The sequence below is a fragment of the Hypanus sabinus genome, chromosome 3 (assembly GCF_030144855.1).
Source record: "Hypanus sabinus isolate sHypSab1 chromosome 3, sHypSab1.hap1, whole genome shotgun sequence".
NCBI classification, from domain to species: Eukaryota; Metazoa; Chordata; class Chondrichthyes; order Myliobatiformes; family Dasyatidae; genus Hypanus; species Hypanus sabinus.
Window position 1 is genome coordinate 151,653,992 of NC_082708.1, and position 14,385 is coordinate 151,668,376.

At 44.7% G+C, this 14,385-nt stretch overlaps 1 protein-coding gene across 1 annotated transcript in view; it reads right to left on the reverse strand.

Moving 5' to 3' along the window:
* Positions 1-14,385, reverse strand: part of gstcd (glutathione S-transferase, C-terminal domain containing) — a 224,664-nt gene that overhangs the window by 43,066 nt on the left and 167,213 nt on the right. The window contains exons 6-8 of the mRNA XM_059965388.1: positions 14,144-14,259; positions 5,003-5,047; positions 2,126-2,254 (exon numbers count right to left, since the gene is read on the reverse strand). Coding sequence (XP_059821371.1) covers positions 2,126-2,254; positions 5,003-5,047; positions 14,144-14,259 — 290 coding nt within the window. The remainder of the gene's footprint in view (positions 1-2,125; positions 2,255-5,002; positions 5,048-14,143; positions 14,260-14,385) is intronic.

A 14,385-nucleotide genomic window follows, 5' to 3' on the forward strand; every position in this document is an offset into this window, starting at 1 on the left:
ACTTGTAATTCAAGGTCCCTCTATCCTACAACACTCTCTTATCCTTCTCTACCAAAGTTACTGCATGCCCTCATTTCTTTCTTGAGTATACTTTGGCATCCCTTATACTCATTGAGAGATTCACTTGACTGCAGATGCCTGTACCTAATTGACGCTTCCTCTTTTTGATGAGGGTTTTTGAGGTCAGGGCCTCAATAACCCTCATCATCCAGGGTTCTCTACTCCTACTGCCTAGCTTTTCACTCTAACAGGAATATATAGACCTTGAGCTCTCACTATCTCACCTTTAAAAGCTTCTCACGTGGCTGTGGTCCCCTTGCCACAACAGCTTACTCCAAACAAGCTCTTGTCTCATACTGTTCCATGCCCTTTACTGTTTCATATTCTATGAGAAGTTGCAGTGACCAGTAAGGCTGTGGAAATCACAATTAGCTACATATGCCAATTTTAACAGAAAAGACCTGACACTCATTGCAGTCAATAAATCTATCTCAATCATTTGCATTTACTTAACATCTGCCACTACTCCATAAAGAGGTAAAACTCTCAAAAAAACAGTGCTTGCTTCCTCCCTATCAGTTTAACAAAACATTATATGATTAAAGGTAGCATATAAACTCTGCACAACTGAATACTGTGATTGCATGACCAACAATAGTCTCAGCTCCTAATTATTCTCATTCGCCTATCAAAAATAGTTATTTACATCAGATTCTTAATTAGACATACAGTACGCATCCAGAGGCTGTGTATTGGTCAACACCAAATGCTGGTTTATTGTCATTGTTTTATATGACATAATCTTTGTTTTTTTTATGGAAGGAGTACAGTGCAAAGATATAAAATCACTGTAAAATACAAAATAAATGAATAGCTCAAAAAAAGTACCAAGTATTCTTCATGGACTGTTCAGAAATCTGAAAGTGGAGGGGAAGCAGCTGTTTCTGAATTGTTGATTGTGGGTCTTTAGGCCACTGTATGTTCTTCCTAATGATAGTAATGAAAAGATGGCATAACTTGGGTCTTTAATGATAGATGCCAATTTCTTAAGGCACTGCCTCTTGAAGTTGTCCTCGATGGAGGGGAGAGTTGTGCAAGTGATGGAACTGGCTGAGTCTGCAACAACAGCAGCATCATATGATTCTGTGCATTGGAACCTCCATACCAGGTGGTAATAAAACCAGTCAGAATTCTCTCTGCTGTACATCTATAAAAATTTTCAAGAGTCTTTTGGTGGCATACCAGATCTCTTCAGGCTCCCTAACAAAGTGGAGCTGCAGGTGTGTTTTCTTCATGAATGCATCAATGTGTTGAGTTCAGGACAGATCCTCTGAGATGTTGACACCAGGAACTTAATGCTGCACATCCTTTCCACTGCTGACACCTCAATGAGGATCGGTGTGTGCTCTTCCGGCTTCTCCTTCCTGAAGTCCACAATCTATTTCTTCATCTTGCTGACATCATCTCTAGATTTTTTTAAGGTTTCTCAAGGACTTTTTTTGCAGCATAGAGATTTAACTTCTTTCACTTCATCATAATTTATACAACATTACTAATTCCATGGAAAATGAAAATCAAGAAACTACAAATTTTGGAAATCTGAGATTAAAAAAAGCATACAACGTTGGGAACACTCGGCAAGTCAGGTAGCATCTGTTTAAAGGGAAACAGAGTTAATGCTTCAAGTCAGGAATCTATCTAAATGAAGTGTTGCCAACCTTAAGCATTAACTCTATTTCATTTTCCTCAGAATTCTATAATTTTCATTTACAAGTATTTTCTTCAGCCAGGTAGTCCTAATATATTTATTGTATCAAATATTAAAACAAAAGCATAGTTTTCAAAACAATTCATGCATCATACGTAATTTCTTCTTTATTGTAAACTAATCAGAGAACCCACTTAGTCATGATCTAATGACGCCTGCTGGCAGTTGCACATCTGGTCATCAGAGGATCAAGTTCACAGATGATGCTCAGAAACCTGTGATATAGACAGCAAGTCATGTGGCCAATGGTTTCCCAAGCAGCAGTAAGGGAATACACATTAAGAACTTGTGGAAGAGGCACAATAAATTGAGTTACATTACAACTTCTACCTTAATAGGCTTATGCAGTTCACTTACGCCAATTTGAAAAGGTCCTGTGAAATAATCTAGGTTTGTCTGCAGAAACCAGATGTTTTGTAATCCAAGGTCATCACATCTGTCTCTAGCACGCACTAATGATTCTTCTTTGTTTTCCACTAAAATCACCTGGAAAATATATCAAATCTAATCAGCATCAGAACCAGAACATGCTGGAAAAGTTCTGCAGGCAGCATTTGTAAACAGAGCATATGAACTTACATTGGAACTAAGAAAAGGTAGAAGGAGAACAATGTTTATAAGATGCAGAGAAAATATAAAGTGATGGAGAAAACAAAATGGAAGATCAGTGTTAGAGCAGAATGGAGGAGAAATTAAATGGATCACTGCTACCACATCTTACAAATTAAGTGTGATACCATCATGTAATACATCTTCCCCATAGCTCTACCTTCACATTCTAGGACAATGACAATGACAAATATAACCTATCCTCACTAAACAACAGGAATGCAATTCATAGTCTTTCTTCTCTGTTGCAAGATGAAAGAGGACAACAATTAGTTTAAAAATACAAATTTGGGTAGCTTTACCTAAATAGTTGAACTCATTGCTGAGCATTCATCAGAACATCATTACAACAGTGTAGAATGGCAAGACCAGTGAGCCCAAATGAGAAAGTTGAAGTGAATTCATGACTATTGACTCAGAAAGATATTTGTGAATTCTGTGAACCTCCATCAAGAAGTGGTTCAATCTGCATTTGTAGAGGAAACTGCATTGTGAATTATGAATATACTACATTAAACTGAATGAAATACACTATTATCTGTGCTTGAAAGAACATTTGGGAAGCTGGAGACCTGGAATTACTATTGCTTAATGAGAAGGAAAGGGTACATTGGTTGCTGCAATCATCCCAGAAGTCAGATCAGATTAATGTCATATCCACCAAGGTATAATGAAATTCCTTGCTTGTCTGAAGCCAGACCTTTAGCTGATCATTATAGCAACAATAATGCTTTGAATTCAAACCAGAAAGTAAAGACCCTATTCTATGAGGAAAGGGAAGGAATGGCAAAAGAAGTGGATGAATTGCAATAGAATGGAATGGAATGTATGGGTCAGCAAGACCATCTCAAGTTTGCTTAAAGTCACCAAGAATTCTTTTGCAGCAGAGAAATATAACCCTATTTACTAAACACAAAGTACACTGCAGATCCTGTGGTCAAATAAACACGTACAAACAAGCTGGATGAACTCAGCAGGTCGGGCAGCAACCGTTGAAAGAAGCAGTCAACAGATGCTGCCCAATCTGCTGAACCCTATTTACTTTTTTATGATAATTATACAACTGTACAAACATTGTGGAAAATAAATAACAAGGTAATACAAATGTTGGAAATCAGAAATTTAAGTAAAACTTAAATGCTAGAAGTACTCAGCTAGTCAGGCGGAATCAGTGGAGGAAGAAGCTGTTACCATTTCAAGTCGGGGACCCTTTGTCAGTGGAAGGATCTTTAACCTTAAATTTTAATTCCATCTCTGTCTCCACAAATAATACCTAACCTGCTGAGTGTTTCCAGCATTTTCTGCTTATATTTCAAATTGTGTGAAGGATTGCTATATATAAAAAGAAAATTATATTTTCTAAACAATATCCCATGGTCTATAAAACAACGGTAATGCAAGGATACAGTAATAGAATAACCTACACGTGATCTACATAAGAAAGTAGAAGAACTTAATCTGGGACAATTACAGTGGGAGTCTGGGAAATTTAGAGTGAGATAATGACTGTGGAAACATGCAATGTTTATTGCCACATTGCTAAGAAATGGACCAGAATTACATGTTTGCAGAGAGTTACACAGATGTAATTCACAAAAAACAAACAGCTGGCATATGTTAAAGTTTGTCTAGTGAACTACATTCACTTTTTGATGGTGCAAGATCAAGGAAGCTGACATTTGTAACTACTACAGAATAACATAAATAAAGCAATTCCAGATCAAACTATTTTCAGCTTCAAATGCTGAGTCACAGATGTTTTCAAAATGCTTGAATGGGCAAAAATCTAGTTTCTCAGGATACATGGCTCCAATTCCCCCATCTCCTTTCCTAATACATAAATATTGCATGATCAGAGTTCATACCAATTGAAATTTTCTAAATCCATTACAACTCCGTAAGTGAAATTTCCCCTTTGAATAACATGAGCTACCTCATGTCCCACGCCACTCGAGTGTAACTATTTCTTTCAATGAGTTGTAATTTTTATAGGAAAATAAACAAGTTACACTATGGAATGTGATCCTGTAACACAAACTATCCTGAAATCCAAATAGATTATAAAACAGAACTTAATTTATATTGGCTTGATGAGCTGCTGCCCTTAGACAGAGACCAGTTAGAGGCAGTTTTTCTTTGAATTATATATTGAAATGTCAGCTTCCAGTGCTTTCACAGCCTTTTTATAAGCTTTTTGTCAGTATTTCTGAATTCTGTAAGTGGACAGCATGCAGACAGCAGTGAGCTTGATGAATTTCAAGATCAAGCTATGCAGTCAGCCATAGGTATCATCCTCTAAATCTCTCCTTGATGATGCGGGATGGAACACAGAAGGAGAAGATGATTGTTACTTGAGACTTTGATGAAAGGGACCAGCATACAAATTTGGCCTAAAGCCCAACATATAAAACAACATATCAGATGGTCAGTAGGTTAAAAAGAAAATGTTGGCAGGCTTTCACAATGTAGATCTAGCTGCTCCCACAAACTAATATGTGAGTGCCTGTGCCTGGCTTGCTTTCTGCTATATGGATGTCTTACATGCCATCACAAAGCTCTCATCACAGGTTGCAAATTTAATTCCAGAGTAAGCAGAGTAACTGCAACAAATTTAAAATTACATACCTGGCATGATGACAAGATATGAGCTAGGACAATCCCAAGGTGCCCCTGTAAATATAGGTCACACAGTTCAGTTAACCAGTGGTCAATGGTGTTATTTCAAGGTCAGACATGCATAAATTTGTGAAGACAAACATCTTTATTTATCTGCCTGTTAAATGAACTTTGAGTACTTACTCTTTGCAAGGTAAAGGGATTTCAAGCTTCCACTCACAGAAGTTTTAACAACAAAATTATCAGGTTTGTTATTTGTTTTATGTCTGCTGTGAAAATGGAATCATCAATGAATGTAAGGAAGGACAAGCCAATGGTTCAGTACAAATGCAGACAGAGTTAAGTAGCACCACAGACGCAAAATTCATAAGGGCGAAGAATGCAGAACTGAAGGTGCTGTATTTAAATGCGTGCAGCATTCAGAATGGGGTGCACAAACTCGCGACGCAATTAAAGATTGGTCGGTATGATGTGGGAATTACTGAGTCGTGGCTGAAAGAAGGTCATAGTTGGGAGTTTAACATCAAAGGATATAGTTTGTATCGAAAGGAAAGACAGGAAGGCATAGGGGGTGGTGTGGCTCTATTGGTAAGAGATGGAATTACATCCATAGAAAGAGGTGATATAGGATCAGAGGGTGTCGAGAATGTCGAATCTTTGTGGGCAGAGTTAAGAAAGTGCAAAGGTAAAAAAACATTATGGGAATCATATATAGGCCTCCACATAGTAGCCAAGATGTGGGGCTGAGATTGTAAAGGGAGCTGGAAAGGGCATGTAATAAGGGCAATGTAACAATTGTAATGAGGAACTTCAATATGCCAAGGGATTAGGAAAATCAGGTTGGTGTGAGATCACAAGAGTGGGAATTTGTTGAATGCCCACGAGATGGCTTTTCAGAGCAACTTATGCTTGCGACTACTAGGGGGAAAGGCTATCTTAGATTGAGAGTTGTGTAATAACACAGATCTTAATAGGGAGCTTAACATAAAGGAACCCTTAGGAATGAGTGTTCATAATACGATTGATTTAACACTGCAATTTGAGAGAGAGAAGCATAACTCACATAACCTTCCCTCCCATTTCCCGCACATCTGCCCTCACCCCATCCGCCCACCACCCCATTTGGGATAGGGTTCCCCTTGTCCTCACCTACCACCCCACCAGCCTCCAGATACAACGTATAATTCTCTGTAACTTCCGCCACCTCCAACGGGATCCCACTACCAAGCACATCTTTCCCTCCCCCCCTCTTTCTGCTTTCCGCAGGGATCGCTCCCTATGCCACTCCCTTGTCCACTCATCCCCCTCCCCCCCATCCCTTCCTACTGATCTCCCTCCTGGCACTTATCCTTGTTAGCTGAACAAGTGCTACATCTGTCCTTACACTTCCTCCCTCACCACCATTCAGGGCCCTGGACAGTCCTTCCAGGTGAGGCAACACTTCGCCTGTGAGTCGGCTGGTGTGGTATACTGCACCTGGTGCTCCCGGTGTGGCCTTTTATATATTGGTGAGATCCGACGCAGACTGGGAGACCGTTTCGCTGAACACCTACGCTCGGTCTGCCAGAGAAAGCCAGATCTCCTAGTGGCCACACATTTTAATTCCACGTCCCATTCCCATTCTGATATGTCTATCCATGGCCTCCTCTACTATCAAAATGAATCCAAACTCAGGTTGGAGGAACAACATCTTATATACCGGCTGGGTAGCCTCCAACCTGATGGCATGAACATTGACTTCTCTAACTTCCGTTAATGTCCCCCTCCCCTTCTTACCCAATCCCTGACATATTTAGTTGTTTGCCTGTTCTCCATCTCCCTCTGGTGCTTCCCCCCACCCCTTTCTTTCTCCCAAGGCCTCTCGTCCCATGATCCTTTCCCTTCTCCAGCTTGGTATCACTTTCACCAATCACCTTTCCAGCTCTTAGCTTCATCCCACCCCCTCCAGTCTTCTCCTATCATTTTGCATTTCCCCCTCCCCCCACTACTTTCAAATCTCTTACTATCTTTCCTTTCAGTTAGTCCTGATGAAGGATCTCAGCCCGAAACGTCGACAGTGCTTCTCCTTGTAGATGCTGCCTGGCCTGCTGTGTTCCACCAGCATTTGGTGTGTGTTGTTTGAATTTCCACCATCTGCAGATTTCCTCGTGTTTGCTCATAACTCACATGTATCAATATCACAATGGAATAAAGGGAATTACAGAGCCACAAGAGAGGAGCTAGCCCAGGTGGCTTGGAGGGGGATACTGGCAGGGATGATGGCAGAACAGAGGTGGCTGAAGGTTCTGGGAATAGTTCACAAGGCACAGGATAGATTATGTTCCACAGAAGAAGTTGTTCTCAAATGGCAGGGCTAGGCAACTGCAGCTGACAAGGGAAGATAAGGACTGGATAAAAACCAAGGGCATACAATGTAGCAAAAGTTAATGGGAACTTGGATGATTGGAAAGCTTTTAAAATCCAACAAGAGGCAAGTAAAAAAGATACTTAAGAAGGGAAAAGGTGAAATATGAGGGCAAACCAGCCAATAATATAATGTTTTTTTCAGTTGCATAAAGAATAAAAGGGAAGAGAGAGTTGATATTGGACCACTGGAAAATGATGTTGGTGAGGTAGTAATGGGGGACAAAGAAATGCAGATGAACTTAATAAGTACCTTGCTTCAGTTTTTACTTTGGAAGACAGTAGCTGTATGCCAGAGGTCCATGAGTGTGAAACAGCAGGAGTGAGTGCCATTGCTATTACAAAGGAAAAAGTGCAAGGCAAACTGAAAAGTCTTAAGTTGAATAAGTCACCTGGACCAGATGGACTACATCCCAGGGTCCCGAAAGAGGTTTCTGAATTGCGAACGGATACATTGGTCATGATCTTTCTAGAATCATTTCATTCAGGCTCCTGATGGCGGATTGAGTCCCACGTGTGTGGGCCGCCACCCCCCCCCCCAGAAATGTCCATCGGGGGAGTGGAGCCCCCAGTCTGTGTGGCTGGCCTCGCTGGCCGGTGCTGGTACCCTCACTGGTTGCTCAATGTCCAAGTGCACTGGTTTGAGGCAGTCCACTATAGAAGTCTCTTCCCACCCACCCACCTCCACGACGCACATGGTTCTGTTGTGCCAGATCACCTTGAAGGGTCCCTCGTATGGCCATCATAGAGGTGACCTGTGCATGCCCCTGCAAATAAAAACATACAGTCTCGGAGGTCTTTTGGGGGTGAAGGATGGCGTGGGACCATGCCTGGAGGTCGGGACCAGTGCCAGGGTTCCTACCTTGTCCCGCAGCCTCGTTAGCACCATTGCTGGAATTTCTTCTGAACCTCGGGCCTTTGGTATGAACTCGCCTGGAACTGTCAGGGGGGCGCCGTAGACCAATTCCGCCAAGGTGTTGTCCAGGTCCTCCTTGGGGGCCGTGCGGATGCCCAGTAGGACCCAGGGAAGCTCATCTGTCCAGTTGGGACCCTTGAGGCACGCCATCAGGACCGACTTGAGATGCCGGTGGAATCGCTGAGCCAAACCGATGGTACGCTGTGCTGTGACACAGCTGGGTGCCCAGGAACTGCACCAGTGCTGTCCACAAACCAGACGTGAACTGTGCCCCTCTGTCGGAGGCCGAACCTGGTGATCCAGTTTGCAATGAGCGCCCTGACGCAGGACTCAGTGGACGTGTCTGTGAGCGGTATGGCTTCCGGGCATCTGGTGAACCTGTCTACCATGGTAAAGGTATATCTGGTGCCCCGGGAGACTGGCAGGGGGCCGACGATGTCCACGTGGATGTTTTGGAACCTCCTGTGCATCGGCTGGAACTGCTGGAGGGGAGCCTTCACATGCCGCTGGACTTTGGCGGTCTGGCAGTGTACGCAGGTCCTGGCCCAGTGTCCGACCTGTTTGCACAAACCATGCCAGACGAATCTGTCCGCTACCAGCTTGATGGATGCCCGGATGGCCAGGTGAGCCTGGTTGTGCAGCGTGTCAAACACCCGGAGCCTCCATGCTGCTGGTACCACGGGTCAGGGTTTATCGGTAGATACGTCGCACAAGAGTTGACCTGCTGCCGGGCTGATGGAGATGTCCTCCAACTGGAGCCCTGAAATGGTGGTGCGGTAAGCCGGGATCTCGGTGTCTGACTGTTGTGCTTCTGCCAGCGCTGCGTAGTCAATTCCTGAGGACGATATGCCTACGGAGTGGAGGCAGGGACGAGACAGTGTGTCGGCGATGACATTGTTCTTCCCTGTGATGTGGAGGATTCCGTGGTGAATTCTGAAATAAAGGACAAGTGCCTCTACTGCCGAGCCGACCAAGGGTCCGATACCTTGGCCAGTGCGAAGGTGAGGGGCTTGTGGTCCGTATATATGGTGAACTCCCTTCCCTCGAGGAAACACTGGAAATGCAGGACAGCCAGGTAGAGTGCTAGCAACTCTCTGTCGAAAGCGGTGTACTTCACCTCTGGTGGCCGTAGGTGCCAGCTGAAGAAAGCAAGTGGTCACCACTGGTCCTCGACGAGCTGCTCCAGGACTCTGCCGACTGCCGTGTTGGAAGCATTGACTGTGAGTGCTGTGGGTACATTGACTCTCGGGTGCACTAGGAGGGCTGCCTTTGCCAGCGCCTCCTTGGCCTGTTCAAACGCCTCCGTGGACACCACGCCCCATGCCACTTTTTTTGGCCTTGCCAGCCATCAGGCTGAACAAGGGTCTCATGATGCGGGCCGCCGCCAGCACAAACCGATGATAAAAGTTGACCACCCCTACGAACTCCTGCTGGCTCTGGACCGTGCTGGGCTTGAGGAACTGGCGGATGGCCTGGGAACTGCGCCATGTCAGTTGACTCTGTGGCCCAAGAAGTCGATCTCCGTCAGCCTGAACTGGCACTTCACCGGATTGATTGCCAGTCCGTGGCCGCTCAGGCGTTGGCATTGCTGGCGCAAATGTGCCACGTGCTCTTGGTGCAAACTGCTGGCCACCAGTAGATCATCCAAGTAAATGAAAATGAAATCCAGGCCGCATCCCACTGAGTCCATGAGCCTTTGGAAAGTTTGGGCTGCATTCTTGAGACCGAAAGGCATCCTCAGGCATTCGAGCAAGCCGAACAGGGTGATGAGGGCTGCCTTGGGCGCGTCGTCAGGGTGCACTGCGATCTGATGGTATCCCCTGACCAGGTCACTCCTTGCAGGTTGGCTGTTAAGTCCTGGATGTGGGGTACCGGGTATCTGTCAGCGGTTGTGGCATCGTTGAGCCTTCTGTAGTCTCCGCAGGGCCTTCATCCTCCTGCGGACTTGGGCACCATGTGCAGCGGAGATGCCCACGGGCTGTCTGAGCGGTGTACAATTCCTATCTCTTCCATCTTACGGAACTCCTCCTTGGCAAGGTGGAGCTTGTCGGGTGGGAGCCTGCAAGCTCGGGTGTGCAGCTGCGGTCTTTGCATGGGGATGTGGTGCCACATGCCGTGTTTGGGGTTGGCCGTGGAGAACTGCGGGGTGACTATGGAGGGGAATTCCGCCAACACCCTGGCAAATTCATTACCGGAGAGAGTCACGGAATCCAGGTGGAGGGCCAGTAGCTTGGCTTCTCCGAGCTGGAAAGTCTGGAACGTCTCGGCGTGGACTAAACATCAGCCTTTTAGGTCGACCAGGAGGCAGTTGGCTCGTAGGAAATCTGCCCCTAGTAGTGGCTGTGACACCACTGCCAACGTGAAAGTCCAAGTGAAACGGCTGGACCCGAAATGCAGTGAGATAGTTCGCAGGCTGTACATTCAAATACTGGTGCCATTTGCAGAGATGAGTTCCGGGCCTGGGACTGCTTTATGAGTGTCCATGTTCAAGGAGGAGGCGAATGTCCTTTGGCATTTGCTCGAGGAACAACTGTTCAAATAAAAGGCACGGCTTATGGCCGTCCATGAGCGCCAGCATATCGTTCATGAGCTCGGATGGCGTGCGGTCGCCCAGGCCATCCATGTGTAGAAGCCGCATGGCCCGTTTGTGGTGGGAGAGTCCGAAGGTACAGATCAGGAGTGCCTTAAGCTTAGTGTACCTGTCCTCCGTTGGTGGCTGGCGTAGGAAGTCAATGGCCCGGCCAGCTGTCTCCTGGTCGAGCGTGCTGACCACGTAGCAGTACCATGTGGCGTCAGCTATAATGTCCCTGATATTGAACTGGGCCTCAGCGTGCTCGAACCAAACATGGGGCTGAGTGGCCTAAAAAGTCGAGAGCTTCAGAGTGACCGCGCTGTGCGAATTATTCGAACTCATGGCTGGTCGCTGAGTCGCCAGCTCCAGATGCTGTCTGGAATGTCAGGGTCACCAATGTAGTCGTGTGCAATGCGCTACTAAAGAAACACACAGAGGCAAAGAGAGCTGAACTCAGAATGCCTTTACTGATTCAAAATCGCGCACTTAAATCTGCCCTCCCATGGGCCCCTGCGACCCGCGGGGCGGACGTGATGTCAGACTGTCCCTGAAAGGTCTGCCCCGAGCGGGTAGTTCCAAACGCATTACCGCGTGTCTGCCCGCGGCTCCCGATGGCATGTTAAGTCCCACGTGTGCGGGCCGCCACAACCTTAAATAAAGATTTGGGGATATACTTTCTCCACAATTAGTTAACAAATAAAACTGTATTCCCCAAAATCACCCTATTTGAAGACATATATTTGCACAACTTCAGTATTTGTGAACTTAACTAACTGAACTAGCTGCTGATAAATCTTTGTTCAGAAGCATTGTTTCCTCGAGTAGGCAGTTCAGCATCTTGATCATACTCCTCAATTCAACAGCATCATGGCTGATTGGTTCCTTGACTCCACTTAAATTTATTCTAGATTCTTTGGTAAATATATAGATAAAAATATTTATGCTTTTGAACTCAAGAATTTCCAGCATGAAGGTACATGCTTGACAATATAATGTACAAATTGCCATTATGTTTTCATATATATGTATGCTTTTCAAATGCATTTGATTTTTGAGAAGACACAGACAACTTTGTTGAAAACAGTGATATATTTCAACATACTCTTAACCAAGTATTATACTATAAACAAACTATTCAATAGTAATGCACAAAACATACAAGAGACACAACAGACTGCAGTTGCTGGAATCTGCAGCAAATAACAAACAGGAATTTTCAACATTATGAGACCCTACAACACGACTGAGAATGGAGATGGAAGACAGCCAGTATAAAGAGGAGAGTAGGAGGGCTGAGACAAGGCTGGTAGATGATGACACAAAAGACAACAAATGCTAGAATTTGGAGTAACGTGTAATCTGCTGGAAGAACTCAGTGGGGCAAGCCGCATCACCTGCATGCCTCTTCCAGTCCACTGATTGTTGATCACGGTTGATCAGCCAGTAGGGAATAGTTAGACCAAAAGGGCTGAGGGATGATGGCAGTAAGAGCCAAGTAAGGCGAGGAAGGGGTGGAGTTAAGAGCAGAGGCAGGTGGAAGTAGACAAGGAAGGAAGAATGGCTCGTTATAGTCTGCCTGGATAGGCTACAACCCATTGGTACACTGAATTTTTGAATTTCTGCTAATACTTCCCTCCGCTCTTTCTCTCATTCTGCCCCATCTCCATTCCTCCCATTTTTGCTCCCTCTCTTGTAGCCCCGTACTTTAGCCCATTGTCATTCCATGCACCTCCTACCCATACACTTCACCAAATGGATCCCTTCACCGCCTGTCTGATTCCATTTGCCATCACTTCTCCATCATTGGTTCTCATTAACACCTTCTCTACTTATCAGATTCCAGCACTTTTAGCTGCTGTTTCCTCCCTTAACACCCTCTATATATGTCACCAGCTTCACCCCCTCATTCCCCACCTGATTCCATCTTCCTTTTATTCCCCTTTCTGCATCCACATATCACTCATTTGCCTCATCTGTCTCTCAACTCTGACCTTCCCCCCTTCTGCCCATCTTCCCTTCACCCTCTCCTATGATCTGTCTCATTCTTCCCCCTCTTCTCTTTGGACTAGCTATCTTTCCTCTCCACTCTCAGTCCTGATTTAGGTTCTTAACCTGAAACATCAACAATTGCTTTCTCCTCACAGATGCAGTTCAACATGTTATGTCCTTCCAAAGATTTTAGGCCCATGAGATCCAGGGGAAACTGGAAAATTGAATCAAAAGTGGTTTGGCAATAAGAGACAAAGAGTAATGGCAGAGGGTTGTTTCTGTGATTGAATGTCTGTGTTATCCACAGACATCCTTACTGTTTTCAACATAAGATTGGGATATGGATGCAGGCAGCAAGATCAGCAAGTTAGTAGCTTCCACTAAGACTGACAGAGTTGTTGACAGCGTATAATGGTAGGGTACAGGGTAATATCAATATGATGGTGAAATGGGCTGAGAAATGGCAGGTACTGGAATTTAAGAATAACAAGTATGACTTGATGCATTATGGAATACTAATGAGGCCAGGACCTTTATCATCAACTGTAAGGTCCTACTTTCTCTCCCCCCCCCCCCCCCCACACTTTAATACTTCAATTGAGTACTTTGGTATGAAAATCCAAAGATCCCTGAAAATGGCAGGACAGGTTGATAACATGGTTAAGAAGGTCAAAGGGGTACTGGCCTTCATTAGTTTAAGCACTGAACACAAGAGCAAGAAGGTAATGCTTCAACTTTAGTCAGATCTCAGCTGGAATACTGTGTGCAGTTCTGGTCACCACTCCAGTGAAATGATGTGATAGCACCAGAAAGGAGTAGAGAGATTCACCAGAATGTTGCCTAAGGATGGATATTTTCATAAGAGATGCAAGGCCTATTTTCCCTGGATCAGCGGGGTTTAAGAAGAGACATGACTGGGGTACATAAAGTTACAATGGGTATAGATAGGAGAGAATGGTGGAAAGCTTAAAACTAGGGGACTTGAATTTAGGGTAAAGGCTACAAGATTTGGAGGGGAACTGACAGGGACATTTTTTACCTGAGAGTGGTGAATACCTGGAGTGCACTGCCAGTGAAAGTGGTGGAAGCAGAGTCACTGACAACAGTTAACATGTGCTTAGATGAGTATGTGCATTATTTGATAAAGCTCTGGGTCAAGTGCTGGAAAATGGATTAACATATATGGATGCCCACTACATGGCACAGTGGGCCAAATGGCCTTCTCCAATCTATGATAATTAAAGTTAGCAAAGATCTTAAAATTACATACCCCTCCACTGCAGAAATCAACGATTGTATCACCAGGTCTGGCCAAATTTGTCACAATGGAGATTATGTTGTCTAACTGTTGCTGCTTCCTTAGGGCACGCTCAGAGCTCAGCTTTCCTGTAAGAACAAGTCAATGCAGAAATAAAAATCTATCAGTGCAAAATCAGATATACTTCAGTCAACAGGTGCCATACATTTTCAGCTTTGCAGTCACTGTTTTGGGTGTACAGAAAGGATGATAAA